The following is a 15,162-nucleotide window of genomic DNA, read 5'->3' as shown; positions in this document are numbered from 1 at the left end:
TGCTCTTTTAGGACTTTCTCCCATTCACTTGGATTTCTCCTGAAGAATTTCTTCTGGTCCAATCAGAGAACAAAAGGAAATGTTGTGAATCATGATGTCAATTTTCAGAATTTTTTTTTGTAGTTTTACTAAAAGCAGCAGAGGAGGAGAACAAAGACATTCAGTCCATGTTGGTCACGCTTTCAAATATTGAATTAACAATATCAGCCATCTTGTTTGGATGTTTTTATAGTGGAGGCAAATTCTGGTAAACCTCAAAGCATCCAACTAGCACATCACAGATATCTTTGGAAAAGAAGTAGCAAATGGATAAATGTTTAAATCTCCACTAAGTAATTGCCTCTAGATGAAGCAAAGAGTAGATAGAATAAAGCGCCATTTTTACCCAGTATATTGCTAATCCAGTCCAAAAGGAATTTATTTTAAGTTTAATTGCACATCTTTAGTAGTTTGTAAATGTGTAGAAAGATGAATCTAGGACTATGTGTAAATCTAAAAAACTAAATTAAAAGCAGACTTTTTCTATCAAAATACATTATCATCTTACTAAACCATTTTCTTATTACTGAAAAACATGTTTATCTACATCACATAGGCTTTCATACTTTTTTGAGTTTGTCATTTTGTTACGTTTATAGATTTCTTTAACTGTATATTTTAGAGAGAAAATGCATTTAAAAATATCTTACATGTTGCCTCATGCAAAGTACTTACAATCTTCACCACTGAGGAGCAAAATGCAATTCAGAACAGTATTACACGTAGCATTATTTAGTAATGAAAGCTGTTTTCTGAATGCAAGCTATGACGTCATTAACTCCGTTTCATATTTGACGGAGTAATGGACCATTGAGTTTTTCATTCAGCGCCAGCGGAAGGCGGCGCTTCCAGCTGTGTTATTGTAGAATTTTTCATCCTGTTCTTCATCCTGATGCAGACAAACACATTCAGTTTCCACGCAGTCTCATTTCCAGTGGTGGGAGCCTGTGATGACTCTACAGTCTTATGTGTCACTGAGAGAAGAGGCACTTTTTAGTGGATCCAGGTTTCTGACCTCTTGGAAACAATTTCTGAAGTCAAAACAGTCACTTCCTTTTCACCTTTTTCTAACTTCAGTGTAACTGAACTCAGTAAACATGCTCAATAATGTCTTGAAATCGAAAAATATGAGCGCTGTCCCTTCAGAAACAACAATATACGCGCTTACCTTTGAAACCGGCATGCAATCAACTTGCAAGTAATAACACTTTAATGAAATGTTTTTGTGCTGGAAGCTGCATCCTTTGCAGAGGTCCTTCCTCGACCCAAATCATTATATAGCCGATTCATTTCTCCACTGCGTTATTATTAGAAGGATCAGCTTGAGAGGATGAGGCCGAGTGTGGCTTTAATTGTCAATTAAGGATGTATCTCCCATCCCTGCCCCCGCCACCTAACTTGTAGATTGACTAATACGGCGAGGGCGCAATACCCTGGTTGGTGTGAACCAAACTCACTGGGGATAAAAGTATTTCAATTCTATTTTCTCTCTCAAATAATAAATAATAATAAAAAAGCAGAAGATAACGCACGAGGAATGCATAATGACTTTTGCAACAAAATCAGAAGCTTTCCTGCTGCATGTATTTCCTGTCTTTTTATTGGAAAATATTACTTTTTTACCAGCTGGTTGAGTTCTGGTGTCTGTATTAGCAACAACATTTCTAACATCAGCAAGTGAAAGGGGTAGTTTTGCTTTTTTAAGTGAGTTTCTTGTAAAAGAATATGACCGTAAACATTATTTGTGCAAGTTTCTGTAAGGTGGATATATGGGTGGAGCTCAATAAATGACATATTTCATTAATTATTTGAAAAAAGTGAAACTTACAAATACAGTATTATATTTCTGAAGTGTTTATTCATCATGTCTAATAAAAACCCGAAATTAAATTTTTGAGCAAATTATATTATTACGTAAAACCAGCAAATAATCATAAATGTCTTGGCCAACACAATCAAACAGACAATCATTGACACCCTTCCGAATGACAAGAAGTAACAACAGGTTTCGACTAAAGAAGATAGCTATTCACAGAGTACAAGGAAAGTTAAGTGGGTGGAAAAACTGGAAGAAAAACACCAGCAATCTGAGCTGCCATAAGTCATACTAAAATAACCGAACAGTGGACTACCAACATTTACAGCCGCCCATAAATAATGTAATATAATGTAAAATACAACCTGAACAGACAAAACGTCTTCAAAAAATAAACAGGAGCAACAGCTCTTTAAAAGCTACAATTTGTAACTTTTACAAAATATATATTTCTACATATTTGTTAAACTATTACCATGTTCTAATGACATAATACGAGACAGATTATCTGTGAAAAGATCAAACTCTTCTGTGATCTTCCAGAAATATACTGCTCCCGGTCAGAAACAGCCAATCAGAGCCAAGAGGCGGGTCTTAGCGCTGCTAGTCAACTTCATTACACGCTGCTAACTGTGATAGTGGTGGAGAAACAATGCAACATTGCAGGAAACTGTTTATCTGTTGTCATTGTGGCAATAATAACTCGTCCTGGCACACTCAGGAAGAAGCTGTATCATACAAGAGGATGATTGATAACGCTAAGACCCTCCTTCTGGCTCTGATTGGCTGCTTCTAGTTGCTACTGGGGAAGGCAGAGGAGCTTGATTTTTTTACATTTTATCTGTCTCATAAAAATTACGTACTCCAGCTTTAAATTTGGAGAGGGAAATCTGAACAACCAGGATTTTTTTATTGCTTTCCACATTTTTCTAATTTCTTTGGATGTGATAAAAGAGAGGATAAATTACAGCCTCAAAATCCTCTGAAACAATCCACTGCAAAGTCTGTGTGCAGGAGAAAAGGAAACTCTCAAACATCACACTGCGGCGATATCCCAGGCCACTTAACATATCATGTTCTGCTCTAAATTGTTTGGTACGAGAGCTTTGACGTGAGTTGCTGTTTGGTAAATGGCAAAATCAAGTCCCCCAAGTGGATGATTTACACTTTCAGAGGGGATTTTCTCCAAAACAGATTGACAACAAACAGACAGTTCAGTGGGTTCAGCACTTCAGAGACAATAGAGGTTCTGAACTGAAAGTCTGAGGAAAGCCTGAGGCATTCGGTGTTCCCAGGGGAGGCAGTCCTGTTCCCGGCTTGGCTGAAATGTTTTCTGTTTCAAGGGGAAAGTGCAGCAATGGCTGCAGTTTTCCACTCGCTCATTAGTTTCGAATGAAAACTGAAATGTAAGAAACGACTCACCTAGAGGCTGTCCAGCAATGATCCGGGCGTTTTCTCCTGCCACGGCGGCTCGGGCGTTCCTTTCGTTTATGTACTGTACAAACGCGTAACCTTTATGCACAGAGCAACCCACTATCTTGCCGTACTTGGCGAAGATGACCTCTATGTCGGTCTTCTTAACGATGGCTGTGTTGAGGTTCCCGATGAAGACTCTGGAGTTGAGGGAACGAGGATCATTCTTATTGGTCACGTTGCTGGTCTGGGTTTTACCAGTCATTCTCCTCCAGTTGCCCTCCTGGGACACAGAGGAAGGAAGGAATGGAAGGGAAGAACTTTAGTGGCTTGACAGGCCAGCTCCAGCTTATTCTGCACCTGAGAAAAATACACCAAGCATGTTTGATATTGAACAGCACAATCTTAAAATAACATGTAAAATGGACCAAATGCTTTTAGCAGAGGGTATCTAGATTTGTTTGCTTAGGGGGGGTCAGAAAGGGGCACAAACTTTTTTGACTAAATTAGTAATTTAATCAAAATGCACTGATGTTTAGATTACATTGAATGGTGGGTTAGAAGCTGAGTAACACAACTATTTATGTACCCAAACGAAATTAAATTAAAAATCCAATTTTCATGCATAGGTATCACTGCATTTCTATTTCTGAAAATGATTTTCCGAAAGCCATTTTCTTGAGTTTCTTATAGATTTTTATGCAATAAATGCACACCGACCACTGAAGTGGACACTAGTGCATCATACAATACACTATCAACTACTGGCCATCCATTTAACATACAAGAAAATTGGTTATTGGTTAAATCCAATATGGCAGACAGACGAAAACCCAAATCAGAAGTATCCAGTCCAGGTGAAAAAAGAAAAAAATATTGTTATTCCTAAGTAACTCTTACAGAGTACTACTACTGATGTAACTTATTTTTTGCAAATGACTGTTTAATTGTTTCATTTTCTTTTTTGAAGAGTTAACTGTGCAGTAATCTGAAGCTGCTTTTTCTTCTTATTATTAAACATAATAAAACCTCCAATTGGAAATTAGCCATTTGGCCACAATCTCAATTTATTTTGTTAGTTGAATCTTGAATCAGGTGGGATTTTGTGCTCAAAATGGCTTCCACAGGCTCCAGATACACTTTGCACTGGTAGTTTGTACTTCTGATGGTTTATATCTCATTAAGTAAGTCGAACACATTGTACTGTACAAAATCTGGTAATGAGCAGGATTTTAGTGAGAAATCCACCAACATCTCCTTCAGAAAAATTAAATGAAAATGAGATTGACAGAGGAAAAAAGTAGAATGGAAATATAAACTATAAGTTATTATTTTTTTAAATCCATTTACATCCAAACTTGGGAAAAAACTTTAAATTTCATTCAGACTTCTCCAGACTCTGCTAAAGAAGAGTAGCATCATTTATTTCCAATCTCTTGTACACATCTGTCAATTGATGAGCTAAATTATACTACCGCTACTCTAGCAATTACATATTTCATTTTTATCTGTGCTATATGGAAAAGCCTGAGGCTTCATGACATGCTGAGTGTTTTGCCGGAAACAAAATGAAGTTAGACGCAGTCTTGCTGAAAGAGGGTCTTGTTAAAGATCCACTTTAGTTTCTGTAAATAATGTAAAGTGACACACGAGGTCATTGGCCAGTCAACTGTTTAACCATGCCGCAGTGTTTTTTGCATGGCTGAAATGTTATTACTGGGCAACACAAGAAGGAGCAACAATATGTGAATGTCATGGTGGTTATCTCTGCTTTGTGAGAAGCCAAACATAGAGGCCGCCAGTTTGAAAGATTTCCTGTTTCAATTGTGTCCTTTTATCGAGTGCAAAGTGAGGAGGCTGTAATTTGTGGTGCTGTTTTATTCAGACTTTCTGTTTGTGTCAACTCTGCAGCAAACACCATCCTCTGCTTTTGTTATAGCCCTCTGCGATTATTTTTACTTTACTGGCTGTTTTTTTTATTCTTTTTTTACGGCCCAAATGATAGACGAGGAGCTGCAGGATCAGAAAAACTATTCCAGTCCGTGGAAAGGATGCAACCTTACAGCTGTGTTTGTCGTAGCTATTATTAAACCAATAGGTGAATGGATACAAGACACTCTTCAATGCTTGTTTCACTTTAGCTGTAAAAATCTAGGTTTTTATGACAGCTTATGCTTCCCGAATTGTTTCCCTTTAGTGAATTAATCACTCAGAAGTGGTGTGGAGAAAACACTAAATATTCAATATTTACCTGCTCTGAGTCTCTGTCCCTGACACAGGGTGATAACAACTACTCAGCTTTGAGACTGAGAACCTAAATAATGGATCCAGTCCTCAGTAAATAGGATTAGTAACCAAGGAAACACTGATGTTGGAATATCATGCTCACACACAGACACACATTTCTCATACTTGTGTCTTTCTTCCTTTATTGCACGCACTCTTTATGGTAAAACGACGCTTAGTTTATACAACTCAGAAAGACTAGCTAAACAGTCTTCTTCTATCAGGCACATAAATTTCATTTTGATTTGCATTTTTTCCAACAGATTATTAGTTTCCTTTAACCCAGCGTGGAGAAATGTGGATTTTAAGTGTATTTTGTAGCAGGAGAGGATATAAAAGACATAATCCACACCTTTCATTCTACCAATGTTAACTGATTTGAACAAAAATAAACAGTTGTGATTATTTGATTAGTTTCTTTGTTTCAACAAAGAAATCTCACACCATTGGAAACCCACTTATTCCTAATTGGTGCCACATTTTTAGAAAAAAGGACTTCCTCGGTTGCGCCCATGAAAACCTTGATAAATCCTCACTGCCAATTGATTTAATTTAATAAAGCGGAAATTATATATAAATGTGAGAAAATAATTGCCTCCTTTGTTAAAGCATGAAATGAGTGATTAACCATGTTTCTTTCAGTAAGCCGAGTTTGATGTTTGGTTCTGTGATGGACAGCTTTCAGAGGGTAAAGTGTCCGTTCTGGGTTGGAGATGATGTGCAGAAATTCCCAGATTAAGTGGAAGATGATGAAGGGATGGAGTAAAAATTTTTTCACACCTGCAAAATCATAAATGTATTTTCTGAATTTCTCTGTTCACACAAAGTTAACTAAAGGATCTAAAAAGGAGAATATGCTTTATCAAAAACAAGATAAATAAAGCCAATGAGGTTCATCTCCAGTGAACCACAAAGAGAGAAAATGGAGAAAACATGGAATAGTGAGGGAACCTTTCCAGGAGTTGGTGGTCTTCCAAACTTACTTACATCTGGCACATAAATACCATAGTTATACAGAAAAAAAGAAGTTAAACAACCTGGTATTAGGCTGTTGAGTACATGTTTTGATTTGTCACAATTAATGTCCACCGATCACATTGGGATCGAAGGCTGTTTTCACACCTGACAGTCCAGTAGATTCAGTTCGCTTTGGGACTAAAATTGCAACGTTTGTTACATTTTCAGACGCTGTGGTTTGCTTTCACACCACACTGTGAAACAATCCTAATCTTTTGGAAAAAACATGTTCCCCTCCTCGCCTGTGGTGGCACTGCAGCAAAAACAATCCATCCATCCAGGCAATTATCAGAGTGCAGTAATAACTAGTTTTATTTACTCAATAACAAACTTTAAAAAATACAAAAACAAAAAGAGTATTTTAGCTCTCTGTTTTACTTTTACTTGAGTAATTTTACTATCAAGTTTTGCTACTCTTACTTGAGTTAAATTTCTGGATTTTCTTCCCACTGAATGAAAAACACAAATGTTCTTTTTCCAAAATTTTACCAGACACAGACCTTCAGTTTCTGTTCAAGTTTCATAAGTTTTTTTTTTTTATTGAAAGAAACTAATCTGGAAACCAATTATTTTTTATCAATTATTGTCATTTTGGTCTTTAAAATAACCACATTTTCACCTAACTTTGTATTTTGATCTGTCTTATTCTGTCATTTTAAAATATTAGTTGATTGATAATTTTATTAGTCACTTACTGCTTGAGAAGACTTTTTTATTCCTATTTTATATTCCTATTTTTTTTTACTGTTACTTGAGTAATTCCTTGGTTACTTTTTACTTTTACTTGAGTACAATATCTGGGTACTCTACCCTCTTCAGGAAAGCTATAGAATCATAAACCATTGTTTAGATTAAATCAAAATATCAGTTGAACATTGCATTTATTCATAGTATCTAATATCAAAATCTGTTTGATCTGAAATAGTGAAGAACACACTTTTTCACAGCAATGTGACTAAAACCAAAAAAAGAGATAACAAATAAAAGCTCTAAGTCAAACACACGGTGACAATGATCTGCAGTTTTATGATCATGTGTGAAGGTTCAACACCTGACCCCTCTGACCTCTGAATGCTGCGTTTGCTGCCTCATAAATCCAACGATCGCCTTCCTGTGTGAGAGCCCAGCAAATGCCTTCAGACTAAATCCCTTTTAATTAATTTTTTCCCCGTTCTTACATATGAAAACAGAAGCGACTCATCGGTAGATAAGAGGTTGTGACGGTTGTTTTTATGTACAACAATATGCCTGAGCGATGATTCATGTCTATAATGTTGCTCCAGTTTGTCGTTCCTCTGTGTGGGTTGGTGTATGTGGGGGGAACCAGAGCTGCTCGCAGTCTGTCAAGTGGCCTTGATGTTTATCTGCAGCCGACGTCGAAAATTAATGTGCTTGCAGGTACACAGACGTACATGCTCCCCCTCCATCCTATGGTGGATGCAACCAGCAGTCTGACACCAACTTCAAATTGATGTTTGCAGACAGGTCACAGCGAACATGACAAATCAGAGCAGAAGCGTTAGATTGCTTCTGTTGTCAGATAAATCAGGGGGGGTTGCTGGTCATGGGGCTATTTTACAGCTCCGTACTGGTGTACTTCATGTCTGACTCTCTGTTGTTTTCTTAGGGGAAGGACGCACATTTATTTTATCGGTGGTTCTCCATCTGACCTTGCTTTTTTTTAAACTAAAATTATAACCTACATCAAGCGTCTCATGATCACATCATGATGAGAGTTGCAGAAAACTTAACATTAAAGTTAAGTTTCTATTGCCCCTTTATTACTTCAAGGGGCAGTAGCATGTTTTCTAAGCACATGGGGCTATTTTATAGCACAGTCAAGTAAATGTGATTCTTTCAGTTGTTATAAAATTGCTATATATATCAAATAGAACTTGAAAGAAATTTGACTTTGTAACTTGACAGCTTGAAATTGGGCCTCTGTCTCTAAAAGTGAAACTCCACTTGCAGGAAGTTACCACAACAGCGCTCCTCTTTTACCCTTTCAGCAATGTTTTTGCCAGCGTTGCACTGAGAAGTAGCTCATATGACGAGTTCAGCGGGTGCGCAAGTTCCACAAGGTGTTTGCTAATTGCCGCTGCCTAGTCTGAAGGAGCATAGTGGTTGAAAGAAGGGATAGGGCTGCTCTGTGCAGCAGCTTCAAGGAAGAGGTGCACCTCGAAGGTCCATCATACAAATGGTGAATGGTTGTTATGAAGATTATAGGATTTCTCAGACATGCATGAAAGACTACATGATTTAAAGCTAAAAAACAGAATTTTACATAATACTGCCCCGATAAAGAGCAGAATAAAACAACCGCATCCCAGAAATCTTGATTTTCATTGATTTCTTTTGAAGCGACTCTCATCTTTGAAATCGGCTGCAGCTTTTGTAGCATCACAACTTGTCGATAAAGAGCACAAAACAGGCAGGTCTTTAGTTTTCCTTTCATGCCAGGATGTTCATGTGCGCAAGGTTGTTTCAGTTTTTCAAAAGGTCTCATTTTAAAAATGACAAACGCAAACATCTGACACACGTTGACTTTTAGTTAATAAGCAGTTAAAATCAAACTTTTATACACGCTGCACAAAAAGACAAAAAGTCTTTTATTCCGTCTGACATTACATTGGAACAAATGTTTCATGTTGTCAGCTAGGATCACCAAAATTATTTCTAGAGACATGATGATAAATACAGATTTATTTTTTATTTCCTCAAATTTAGAAGTGTACTCACATTTCCTGAGTATTTTTAAATTGTATGACTTGGAGCAAATGTTTTGTAGAAAAGCTTCTTTTCTGGAATGGAGGTGGAGGAGCTCGCTCTTTTCATACATCATTTGTCACGAGATGGTGACAGTTTTAGCAAATATGTACAAAAAAAGTCACATATTGCAGCCTTAATTGACCCGATCAGAAATACCTGAGAACTGAAGCGAAAGCTTCGAGGAAAGTGAGAGAAAATTCCTTCAAAACAACTTAAAAACTGATATGATCAGACAGAAAACCACAACTAAAGGAATCACTGTTTTTTTTTTCCTTATGACTTGATCTTTTTAAATCATTTTTATAATTTCCTCTAGCTGCACACATAAGTACATGTCACTGTTCTTTATTTATTCAGCATGGAGGGAGCTGACTGAATTGATTCCTGTTGCAATCTCCACCGCTGTACATTTCTCCTCAGCCACTCTGCTCTGATTGTTGCCAAGGCAGCTTGACTGGCAAGAGGAAGCTGGAGATGCTGCTTACTGACTCAGAACACTGAAAGGTAACCTGATACACCTTTCCCATCGGTCTCGCTGCCATGTACTGCAGAGCTGAAATAATTGCCTTGTGGGTTCTGTCCATTAATATCTTGTCTGTGTGCATGTCTCTGCAGCAAAAGCAATGCGAACAGCTGTGAAAATGCTCCCCATCTATTTGTAAATCAATGTCTCTATTTGTATGATGGCCTCCAAAGCATCTCTGCTGCACAGCACGTCGTTCATATGAGCACGTCTGTGGACCTTGACTGAAAATGACTCGTCCCTATGAAGATAACCTGCAGTCGGCACATTCTGCCTTATTTGGAGTTAGAAATTAAATCCACAATGAGAAAAAAAGGAGGTACTAAATGAATTTAATGTCAAATTAGACATTTCACATATCAATCCCCTATCCTGAAAAATGGCTCCCATCCGCAAGACGGAAAGACATAAAACTAATTTTCTCCACATTTTCAATCACCCACTGCCTTTGGCTTTATGAGTAGAGGTGCACACTGCTGGGCTGGAATTCAATTCAACATTTTAAAATGGCTAAGCAACATGGGTCTATAAAAAGAAGAAGGAATGCCTTGAATTTTCTCTTTAAAAGCTGTTTGAAGTTTAGTAAATGTGAGATAAATTACCCTCGATGGGACTATAATCCTACCTCTGAATTTTTGGTTATCATAAATCATCCCTGAGGTTTCAGTTGTGTGTTTGATAGAGAAAAGGTAAAATGTACTTCCCCTGAAACTGAACATAACATTATTTTTCCTCTTTGACTCCTGAGCTGATATCAAAATATATTACATCAAATAATCTGACTACAGAATTTATATTATTATATACAGGGGGGATTTTTTTTTCCTTTTACTGTACTAATCAGCAAAAGAAAAACAAAATTCTTATGTTCCTTGGAGAGCTCCGTAATTATATACAGAGAAAAGATGTTTGTTTTTTTTTTCAACGAAGACATTTCAATATTCAGAAAACCTGAGTCACATGGAAAGTGGTGAACCCTCCTAAAAGTGATCAGACAAACAAGATTAAAATGTATTTAATAAACAAAACATTTAAATGGATGGTACTGTGTGTTTTGTTATAGCACAATATTTTGCCACTTATAAAAACGCTCTGCTGATCAAATACAACTTAAAAGAAATTTGACTTTGACATTTGACGTCTTCACATTGGACTCTGTCTCTTTAAGAAGCTTCTACTCTTTCCGACACTCTGCCTCCAGCAGATCATAATACACTGACCTAAACAAAACAATGCTTCCCATGCAGTCTATTAATTTCTGCAGAAGTGTTTTTCCAACAGGCTTTTGTGTTGTGTCTCTTATCTGCAAAATCTTTTATATCCATGCACTTCTTCTTTATTTTTTGCGTAAATATTTTCACTGACAATTGCTAGAAATGATAGCATGTATATGTAAAACTGTTATATAGAACAATTTCTTCTCTGCTACAGTCAGACTGCTGTACTCCAGCTGCACATAATTCAGCTACTTCTTGCTTTTTGTAAATTAATTTATTTATTTACACACATATACAGTATATAGTACTCCATTATTTATTAGACTTTTTGATCTGGGACTTGAGTTCAAATTTGGTACCACAAGTAAGCAATTGCGAAATGCCATGACAATAAAATCATTGAATCCTTAAAAAAAGTCATAAAAATGCCAACAACAAACCGATAGTCACACAGCTGTACATCATATTGTGAGGATTTTATTACAACTTATTTCCACTGATGTGGTTCTGATCCCTGTCAACTCTGAATGAGGGAGATTATGACTCACAGTCAATCCAGATTAACTTCAAGTAACTTTTTCCTGTCAGATATCAATTGAAAATGAATTTTACCTAAAAGGAAAATGAACTGCACTCCTGCATTGGCTTCAATACCAATGCAAGGCTTTAAATACCATTAAACCTACATGTTTCAGCTTCCTAATCTGCATTTTGTCCCCCTAATATTTTAGATATTAGAAAAAAATCCATGAATAGGGATGGTTTTGGTTATAATTGGGAGTAATGTTTAACTGAAAAATGAACAAGATCTAAATCACAAATCTGAACCAAAGATAAACCTAAACATGAAATAGCAAAGAGGATAACTGTTTTATGTAAAACATGTACAGAAAATAGAATATTTTCAGTGGAGCTGGCAGTCTAAATGAAAAGTAATCAAGTGTAAAAATCATAACAATATTTTACTTCCTGTATTACATTTTCTCCAAATTCCTTTATGATGAGAACAAATGCTAGTTACACCTATTTTTGTACAAAAAGTATATGTATATTTAAATTTATTCCCCCCAAGTGGCTTTGGATAAACATGTACAAGCAGTGCAATCAAATAAACAGAGAAACAAGAAACTTGTATGTCTTGTGTCATGGCAGCTTTCCACCAGCTGTGAGGATAAACAGCTTTCCTCCTTTCATGTGGAGCAGGTTTTGTTGGCAATGTTGGAATTAGATGCTATACAAATGGCAATGCAGAGTCCAGAAGGTTAAAAACACCACAGGAAAGGGTTTATCCATCTTTCATGTCCAAACGGAAAAAATGTGGATCAAAGGTCTTAGAATATAAAATATTAAAAATAAATAAATCATTATGAAATTATGACAGGGTGAAGGATCTTTCCAAGTACTTTTGGTCTAATGCCCAGTGTAAATATCTCAGTACACTTGAAATGAGGAAAAAAAAGACAAGTAATTTTTTAACAAGAGAAAGGAACTTGCTTTAAGTAAATAATTTCTTAATATTGATAAAAAAAAGTTCTACTTTCAATGGCAGGATATTTCACTTATGACAAGGCATTTTCCCCACGTTATAAGTTAATTTTTATCAATACTAAGGAGTTATTTATTTCAAATAAACCTTCATTTTTTGCAAAAAATATTGTAAGTTAGTCATGTCTTATATCATGTATTTTGTGTTTTTCCAGTGAAAGAAACAAATAAAGAGCGAAGAACAAAACTGGAAGGACGAACCTGAGGAAAGAAGAAAGAAAAGGGTAAGAAAAGGAGAGAGATGGAAAATAAGAAAGGTAGGAAACAAGGGAAAATGAGAGAATATAGGGAGGGAAGGAAGAAAGGGCGGTAGGACAGGCAAACGCAAACAAGGACATAAATTATAGAAGATACAAGTGAGGAAAGAAAGGAGGAAATGACAAGAATGAAAGTAGAACACAAGGAAATTGAAAGAAAGAAAAGAAGGAAATAGGAGCATCAGGAAGGAAGGAGGACATAAGGTAGTGAGGAACAACTGCAAAAAGTTAATGAGGGATGAAAGAGAAAGAGAAGAAGGACAAATGTTAGGAAATGAAAAGGGGAGGAGGACACAAAAAAGTGACAAAAAGAAAAGGTAAACAAGGACCAAATGAAGGAAGGAGAAAAGGTCATGAGAAGTAAAGGTCGAGGTGATGAGGGAAGAGGGAAAGAAAAACAGACAGAAGGATGGATGGATATAAGTGGAACAGGAAGGCAGGAAAGGTGAAGGATGAAGCAATAAAACAAAAAGAAGAGACAGGACATGAAGAAGGACAGAGAGAAGAAAAAGAAGAAACCATAGAGAGAAACACTGAGGAAGGAAGGAAGGACAGAACGAAAGTCAGATTTAGACAACAGTGTGAAAATATTTTTCAATAGTCATATTTTATTTTCTATACTTTCCCAGAGTAAATAGTAACTATAAAATATTCAAACTGTTTCCATTCGTCCTTCAATCTGTTAAAGCATCTATAGAGACGACACTCTTCATAATGATAACTGAGTGATGCACTGTGTGGTGCATCGACTGCGACATGGTAAAAGTAGAAAAACGTTTTCTCTAGAAGACCTTTGGTGTTAATTCACTTAGGTTCACATTTTTAGCTACATTTATTTAGCAGCAGGTGAGGTGAAATGAAAACGTAACAATGGAACTCGAAGGCAACGTTAAATGCAAAAGTTTGACCACATAAATGGTCAGTGTTTTATATGGGCTTAATAATTTGTTTCTTCTTCTTCTTCTTCACTTGGGTGGTTATGGACTTGAGAGAAAGATTATACCATGTTTGCCTCATATATCTTTCCCAACTTCAATACCACAGCCCTTCACAGCAGGACCTCTTTTTCCTTTCACCTGCGGCAAATCCCATTTCACAACAAATAGTCTCTACATGCTTTGAAGCTCCAGCCATTTTTATTCCCTCTGAACTCTGTTCCTCAGAAAATGCATTGACTATTAGGAAGCCTAGAGCAATGACACAATTAGCTAACATGCAAATGGAGTAATTTCTCTGCTGGCTCTCATTTACCTGCACCTGGGAGTTGGGAGAAACTCATTTATGCTGCAGAGTATTAGACGTCAGGTGATAAGTGTGATTTTGATATTTTTTTTTTGGTTCAAAGACAGTTTGGTGCTTGGTGGAGACGAGGAGCATTTCAAAATTAATGATCAGATGGAAATATGAAAATAATCTGGTCAGCTTTTGAATAAGAATAAATAATTTATGTTTTTAATTCAATTTGATTAACCAAAAAAATGTAAAAATCTGTCTATTTTATCTCTGGAATTGAATAAACGTGTTTTAGTGCATTGTGTAAAAAGACATGAATCATTTTAGAATAGAAAAGTTCAAAAATCTGTTTTCTATCTAGCAGCTCTACTTTATTTTTGATTGTTTTGTTTCCACCTGAGTTCTTTTAGTTTATTATTTTCATATGGAGACAAACAAAAAACATGTGGAAGCATCAACTTCTGCATATTAAATGTAACAATAATAACATTACCATCGGTAAATTGTGCATAGACTATTTATAAGTTGACATGTCCAAAGAAGCACAATAATTGTGAAGGAAGAAAGCATTTTGAAAGTTAGCTAACTGCTAACCACTTACTGAAAAGAATACTTAAAAAGTAAAGCACACAACATCCAAAAACAAACAATTTTACTGCAGCTGTTGTGATTTTATGAGAGATTAATAACATGATTGATTATTCAGTACCATTACCAAGAATACAGTGGATGGAGTGCGAGGTAGTGTGGCAATAAAACAAGGTGCTACAGGTGAACGTAAAGTTTGACACTTTGTGATAATAAAAAAAGCATTTCAAACTTTTTTTCTGTCTTTTTGGGCAGCTGTATTGCTTTGACTGCATCTAACCCTTACCACTAATCATATTATAGAACGTAATATTTATTGACATAATCTTAGCTTTACAATCTTCATTTAAAGTGAGCAAAACGACTGAGACAAATAAACCACAGAAGCATCTGGATCCACTTTTCTGATTAAATGAACAGCAACATTTTTGTCAGAAAAATATCTCAGATTTGTAAAAG

The 15,162-nt window shown here is 36.1% G+C and overlaps 1 protein-coding gene across 4 annotated transcripts in view; it reads right to left on the bottom strand.

Moving 5' to 3' along the window:
• The window catches only part of LOC129352060 (RNA-binding Raly-like protein), a 107,324-nt gene that overhangs the window by 51,985 nt on the left and 40,177 nt on the right, over positions 1–15,162 (bottom strand). For all 4 annotated transcript variants that reach the window (XM_055020858.1, XM_055020859.1, XM_055020860.1 and 1 more), the window contains one exon: positions 3,278–3,551. In XM_055020858.1, coding sequence (XP_054876833.1) covers positions 3,278–3,533 — 256 coding nt within the window. In that variant the 5' untranslated portion in view covers positions 3,534–3,551. The remainder of the gene's footprint in view (positions 1–3,277; positions 3,552–15,162) is intronic.

This window comes from Poeciliopsis prolifica, unplaced genomic scaffold, assembly GCF_027474105.1.
Source record: "Poeciliopsis prolifica strain line A6 unplaced genomic scaffold, Auburn_PproV2 SCAFFOLD072, whole genome shotgun sequence".
Lineage (NCBI taxonomy): Eukaryota > Metazoa > Chordata > Actinopteri > Cyprinodontiformes > Poeciliidae > Poeciliopsis > Poeciliopsis prolifica.
Note: the sequence above shows the minus strand (reverse complement) of the source record. Positions and strands in the feature narration are given on the sequence as shown.